The sequence below is a fragment of the Chinchilla lanigera genome, unplaced genomic scaffold, assembly GCF_000276665.1.
Source record: "Chinchilla lanigera isolate Chin_1 unplaced genomic scaffold, ChiLan1.0 scaffold00018, whole genome shotgun sequence".
Taxonomy (NCBI): Eukaryota; Metazoa; Chordata; class Mammalia; order Rodentia; family Chinchillidae; genus Chinchilla; species Chinchilla lanigera.
In genome coordinates this window covers 16753190-16759984 of record NW_004955419.1, presented here as the reverse complement: position 1 = coordinate 16759984, position 6795 = coordinate 16753190, and the positions used below count along the sequence as shown (strand labels likewise).

The following is a 6795-nucleotide window of genomic DNA, read 5'->3' as shown; positions in this document are numbered from 1 at the left end:
GAACTCACGACCTTGTGCTTGCCAGGCAGGCGCTTTTGCCGCTGAGCTAAATCCCCAGCCCCTATTTATGTACGTTTTGATATCATTTCTTTTTTTCCTCTAGTAGACTATGAGCTCTCTGAAGGACAGAATCCCACAAAGCCTGGCTGATGTCTTGGCTTGGAGTAGCTGTTCAGTGTGTGCTTACAAAACCAGTGAAAACCAGAGCCCCACCCCTGGGGAATCGCTGCAGAACTAGTCCCATGTGGACAACCCACCCACCACCTTGATTGTTTCAGTTTTCTGTTATGACAGTCTTTCCCACTAGCATAGTTCTTGACTAGAAGTATGTATTTATTGAAGGAATAAAAATAATTCTTGAGATTTTAAAATAATTTTATTAGAAAAGTGTAAATTTTAGAGAGATTTTAGAAAGATAGACTTGAATACCTTATTACTCTTTTCATTTTTGCATAATTTCAAGCATAAAAACTAAGAGTTTTATGTGTAAGCTTTCAAAACAAATAATAAAGTTAAGGAAAATGACAGTTATTAAGGGAAAATTTTCAGCCAAGGATAACTAAAGCAGTGAAAATTTGATGCATACGGATTGCTTGTTCTAGTGGACTTTTATATACATTTCCTTGCAGCTTCACTAAGAAACAGCCATTCAAATATTTCCTTACCTCTGCAGATAGGAGGTGATGTCCATGTTCCATTTTCTAGGCAAACACTCCGTAGGGAACCCTCCAGCATGTACCCACTATAACAGGAGTAGGTGATCATGTCCCCATACTGGTAATATATACCTCGAGCAATTGCATTTTCTACATGAGTTGGTGGGCCACAGGAGATTTCTATAGGAAGACCAAACAAACAAATTAAGCCAGTGCTACTAATCCAGACTGAATACACAATCTCCTCTCTAAGGCTGAATTAATTTAAAAAGCAAGATAAAATGCATAAAGGGAACATTAATATCCAGAATAGTAGGAACTAAGAGTTATCTGCTGCTGTTTAGAACAATTATATGTACAAGATCAAAGGATTTTTGCCCTCTGATTCAAATACTGAAGCTGCACTATTTTGATCTCAAGGAAAGAAGTCTGTAGGAGACCAAAAATGAGCTCATGTATGTCACCAAAGAAGTGGCTGCATGACAATGTCAATCTAGGATGCTTTTATCAAACTGGACGAGGAAAAACAAGACAATTGTACCCCATTGTTTCAGAATAAAGACCATAAACAGCAGTACAGTACATCCAATCAGGAATGTTTTAGTTGTTCTTGGAACACTGCCTGGCACACAGTGAAAGTTTGATGCATATTTGCAAAAGGAGCACATGAATAAATATTTAGCCTGTGGATGAGGCTTATGAAATCCAGTTTCTCATCAGTTTCTTCCTGTGCGGTGCTGTAAAACAGTGGTGCTCTACTTTTGCTATCTGTGAAACTGAATAACAGTCGTATTGTTTAAAAGAGACACATGCTTTCTATTCAAATAAAATCTTTTGCTTTAGGATCTTATAAGAAGCCTTAAGGTAACTAGTATATGCTGGGGTGGATCTTAAGGCATCCTGACTGGATTGAAGGGAGGAATCTAGTCCATTTCCATTTGTGTAAAGTTTAATTTTTGGAAGCAAAGTCTTCCTAGCCTGGGCTCTAAAAGGTCACCTTGTTGTCATAATACTATTAAAACTTGATAAAGGGATGATAAATTTGTATAGTCTTTCTAAATTTTCTTTTCCTTCTAAGTGGGACAAAATGCCTACTCTGTATCAGAAACTGAAAAGAAATGAATGAGGAAAATGCTGACTCTTTGCTCAGAGAAGTCGGGAAAGACAGACAAAGGAGTATCACACAACCTAAAGTGAACTGCAGGACAGGAAGGGACACCGTACAGCAGGGATACTGGGGTGGACGTATCTATGCTCCAGTTCACCAAGGGATGAAGTGCAGAATAAGTGCATTTGGACTGGGCAGGCTATAAATCTTGGGTGGGTCAGAGGGGAAAAGCTCCAGCTTCGGGAGCTGATCATGAGCTGAAGGTTAGTTTATAGGAGTCTGAAAATCAAAGCCCAGGTTTCATTGCACCTCTACTGGAATCGTGTGAGGTTCTCATTAAAAATGTACATTTCTGGGCTTCTTGGCTTACACATCTGAGTTTTACATACTCTCCCAGGAGAAAAAAAATCTTACGTTAACATTTTACTCTTTGATAGAGATAAATGTCGAAGGCAGGTGAGCAGAATGAGAAGGTTGCCGATTAGGAGAGGGAAGGATATTTGGTTTTAAGCCAAAGACTTCCCATCTAACAGAAAACACAAAAGAGGATTGAAGGTACCAAGCAACAGGAAACTGTCTCCTCTCCAAGGCCACGCCTGACCCACAGTGAGAGCACTGGAGAGTAATTAAGCATGCATGGAAGGACTGTAATTGCATTTGTAACAAGTGCACGTCTCTTCTTACTCTTTCCCCCTGTGGCCTGAATGGTAAATCTCTGCGAGCCAAGGCCAATGTGGGGAGATGTGGGCAGAATGAGGTCACTTGGCCTGCTTCCTTCAAGCTGCCAGCTCTAAACCAGACTGCAGGCCGAAGAGAAACTTCAGTTGAACACACTTAATTCTTCGCATTGCATCAGCGGTAGATTTTCTAAGTATTTGGGACCCAAATCTCACCTAAAATTATAGTCCACGTTTACCTGGGAGAAAAATCAACTTTTGAATGCTACAATAAGCTACTAGTTCAAAATTCAGGGGTTCAGGCTAATGGGTATCTCTTCCTCATCTAGAGGTGGGGATAATATGGTAGACATCAATTTATCTCTTCTTGATAACAAACCCATAAGATAGGTATTACTGGCATGATTAACAAATGAGACTCAGAAAAAGTAAGGCACGAATATGAGTTGAGAGTTAAAATCCTTGAGGACAGGATTCCAGGACAGATCTTCATACTCACACTCCCAATTCTAAGCTGATTAGATGGAGTGTGGGTGTTCTGAATGGAGACCCTCGTGGGCATAATATACTGGCCCTATGCTATGTAGTCCAGTGTCTTGAAAGTGGGTAGACCCAATAGACATTTTTATGGATTGCTGTTGAGGGAATAGAGCGGGCAACAGGGAAGCTGGAGGGTGGGAAGCTGGGCAGGGAAAGTTTTAAGAGCAGGTAGAAAGTGCACATTGAGAGATATCACAGGTTATCACAGGTAGCAAGGGACTTTGTCACACTGTGCCATGTAATGTCACAACCTACATCAATAAACACCATGCCAGCCCAGTGGTTCCAAAACTGTGGTTCTTAGAGCAGCAGTGTCCTAATCAGCAACACCCAGGAGCTTGTTAAAACTCCCAGACTTAGTGAGTCAAGAACTCTCAGGCTGAGCCCCCAGCGACGTGCCTTTTAGAAAACTTTCTAGGTTGTAAAACAAGCTCAAGTTTACAAACCAAAGATTAATTTTTGTATCCACAAAGGTCTTACAGCTTATTAAGGGATAGTTTGGGGATTCTGATAAAAGTGGAAAAAATATGTACTTTAAATTTAATTTCTTGCTTATGCTTAAAAGAGCACACTTTGAAAACCTGCTCAGTGAACCCTGTTCGGGTAAGTATTAGCTTAATTCTCAAAAGACTTTTTTTCTTTGTTCCAGGAATTGAACTCAGGGCCTCACACTTGCCAGGCAGGTGCTGTGCCACTGAGCTACATCCCCAGCACAAGGAAAGACATTTTAAAAAAATGTTTGTGATTCAGAGTTCTTTTATAACGATTTTAAACATTGTTAATGAAGAAGATGATAAAATGACAGTGTGAAAACCTAAATATCTGCAATTAAGTTTCTTTACTGGATAAAACCTCGCAAAGATGAGAAAGCATTTCATGCTAATGGCAGTCACTAGGTCCCCCCTGCTGACTCACTTTCACATTTGGTGCTGGTCTGTGTCCACGTCTCATCAGGGCTGCAGGTAATGACACCTGGGCCCTTGAGTAGGAACCCTTCTCTACACCTGATAGACACATTCTGATCAACATAAAACTCCTTTTCAGAGAGCAGAGCATTCTCCGGAATCACAAAAGGGACAGGGCATGGATTGGCTGTGAAAAGGAAAAGAAAATTCTTACTGTTATTTCCCCCTTTTTCCTAATTTATTTCTTTAAAGGCAAAGTAGACTCCTGATGGTTTCTCAGTGATGATAACTAGTTTTAAAATAGCTAGAACTTCAAGTTTTCTCTTTCTTCCTCTTCCTTCCCCCTCCCTCCCTCTCTCCCTCTAGCTTTGTCTCTCTCTGTCTCTATCTCTGTCTCTGTCTCTCTGGATTTAACCCAGAGCCTTCCCACTGGGCTATATCCCCAGTTCCATATTCCCTTTTGTATTTTTCAAGACATGGTCATGCTAAGTTGCTAAGTGGCTCAGGCAAGGCTTAAACTTCCTACTTCAACCTCCACAAACATTAAGCACAGACTTGTTTTGAATCCACAGCAAATAATTTGTACAGATAAAATCAGGCAGGATCTGAAGACACATGTTATTTAACTCCTAATGAAGGTTCTACAAGTCTAAAGTGGAAAAGTAAATAGTTATTTGAAAGTATAATGCGCACCATTATTTTAGACTGTTTTTTATGAGCATGGAGGCAACAAAAGACATACTAGAAATCGAGGGTGTATTCCCTTAAATTTGGAGAATATTAATAGCATGGTAAGTTATTTTATCAGATTTCTTTATTGAACATCCTGTAGAAAGATGGACCCAGAGAATCATTAGATGTTTCTGTGTGAGCAGACTATGGCTTCAGACTTACACTGCTATGGGTAGAATATTAAGACCTCAATGTACAGTTTGCAAGCCTTATTGATAAAGAATGATTCATGTTTTTAAGCCTGAAGGAAACACAGGAACTAATGGTGCTAGGCTTGTTTAGTGCAAGTGTGTGACAGCATATCAATGCATATTCCAAATAATTTTAGTTTTTCTGATTTTAAATGGGCTAGAAGGTTACAGAACTATGATACACTTACTTTAAGCAGAGTTTTTTCAGCTTTATCTTGTTTGAGAATACTGTTTTCATTCAAGTGATTATACCTATCTTTATTTACCATATATATTTTATTATATTAATATTACATTTTAAACTTTTTTTATTCTTTACCCCTTTCCTATCCTTAATAGAATTCATTATACACAGTCAATTTTCATTAACACATTTATGCATAGCATCATTTTTGTAGTGCTCATGACAATAGAACATAATAGAAAATTTTTTTTTCAAATTCTTATTCCTTGAAATTTTCTAGGTAACATATAGGAATTTAATGCAAAAATTCAAAAACCGCAATCTTCTGCATACATGGGTTCAGCTGCATTTTTTCATAGTGTTCTGAACTTGTAATTAGCCAGAAAACCTGATAAAAGCTGATTCCTAGGATGTTTTAGGCAATACAAGTGGATTTGAAAAAATACTTTGTCAATGTGGTTCGACAGGCACGTTACTGCCTTCTCCGGGCTAATCTCTCTGATCAGCAGTTTCCCTTGTTTTATGTGGGGGAAGCTAATCATGAACCTGAATCTGATTAAACTGTTCCTAAAGTCAACACACACGTTTGCAGAGAGGAACTGGGTGGCTCCACGTGCCGTTGTCAGTGCACCATGCCGTGGGGAGGCCTTCAAGGCTGTAGCCTCGGTGGCAGGTGTAGGTGACGCTGAGTCCCGTGGTGGTGTTTTCCACGTCGACCTCCCCATTCAGAAACCCAGAAGGAGCTCTGCACCTGGTCTCTAAAAGAAAGCATAAGATCTTTCTGTTAAACATCCTCCAAACTCTCTTTTCTTCTTCTGCTGTAGTTGTTAAAGGAACCTAATGCATAATGTACAGAAAATACTACACAATAACATAAAATATTGCCGTCTACTTGTGTGTAAGATATGATACTCACTCCTAGAGAAAAGTAGCTTCTATAAGTATTGTATTCATATGTGCTCACAATTAAAGTCTGCTATTTTGTCCACTTTATGTCAGCTGTTTATATGTTGTTAATAATGCTTAATAATGCTAAGGATAGTGGGCAGTATGGATGGGTAGGTGGGTAAAACAAACTTAACATGTGGTAAGTTGCAACCATGGTCAACAACTTTCCATACAATACCAAAAACTTTTTTTTTACATAATTCTTGGATTGTTAGTCCAGATAGAAATATAGGTCACCCAGTTAAAGTTGATTCCCATTTCAATACAAGTATGGTTCAAAAACTGTGTGGAACAGAATTTATTTTTTAAAATTATTTTTTATCTGAAATAAATTGAAATGAATATCCTGTATTTTTTCCTCCTAAATCTGGCAGCATTACTTAGGCAGCTTTGAGGTTGTCCCAATTAATAGTTGAAAAGTGAGTCTCAGCAATGTGAAATAATTTGGTCAAGGCCATGCTGCATCTAAGGAGAGAGAAAAAATAAGCTGACTAAAAAGTAAAATAGAATAGAAAAGCATCAGGAATGGGGACCTGTGAGCTCAGGGGAAGTCAGAGTGAAGGGCATTTTGTCTGGCTTTTCTGGGTGGTGTAAACTTCATATCCTGATGAAATCATATATAGCTATGACAAAAGGTTTTAAATCGTGAAAAATGTTATTACCAGGAATGTGCTAGAAGGAAATGCCCTTTCTGAAGAATCTTAAAAAGTGGATCTGAGTTTTAATTTTATAATTTTTTGGAAGTAGAGGAAGTGGGTTAGACCAGTGATCTTCAATTTCAGCTTTATATTAGCTTCTGGGAAGCTTTTATATTCATGGGCCTATACTAGACTAAATGAATCAGTATCTCCATG

General features: G+C 38.7%; 1 protein-coding gene across 1 annotated transcript in view; it reads right to left on the bottom strand.

Annotated features, from left to right (window-relative positions):
- Positions 1–6795, bottom strand: part of Svep1 (sushi, von Willebrand factor type A, EGF and pentraxin domain containing 1) — a 183615-nt gene that overhangs the window by 13441 nt on the left and 163379 nt on the right. Inside the window, exons 42-44 of the mRNA XM_005382738.2 lie at positions 5578–5751; positions 3897–4073; positions 666–836 (exon numbers count right to left, since the gene is read on the bottom strand). Of these exons, the coding sequence (XP_005382795.1) occupies positions 666–836; positions 3897–4073; positions 5578–5751 (522 nt within the window). The remainder of the gene's footprint in view (positions 1–665; positions 837–3896; positions 4074–5577; positions 5752–6795) is intronic.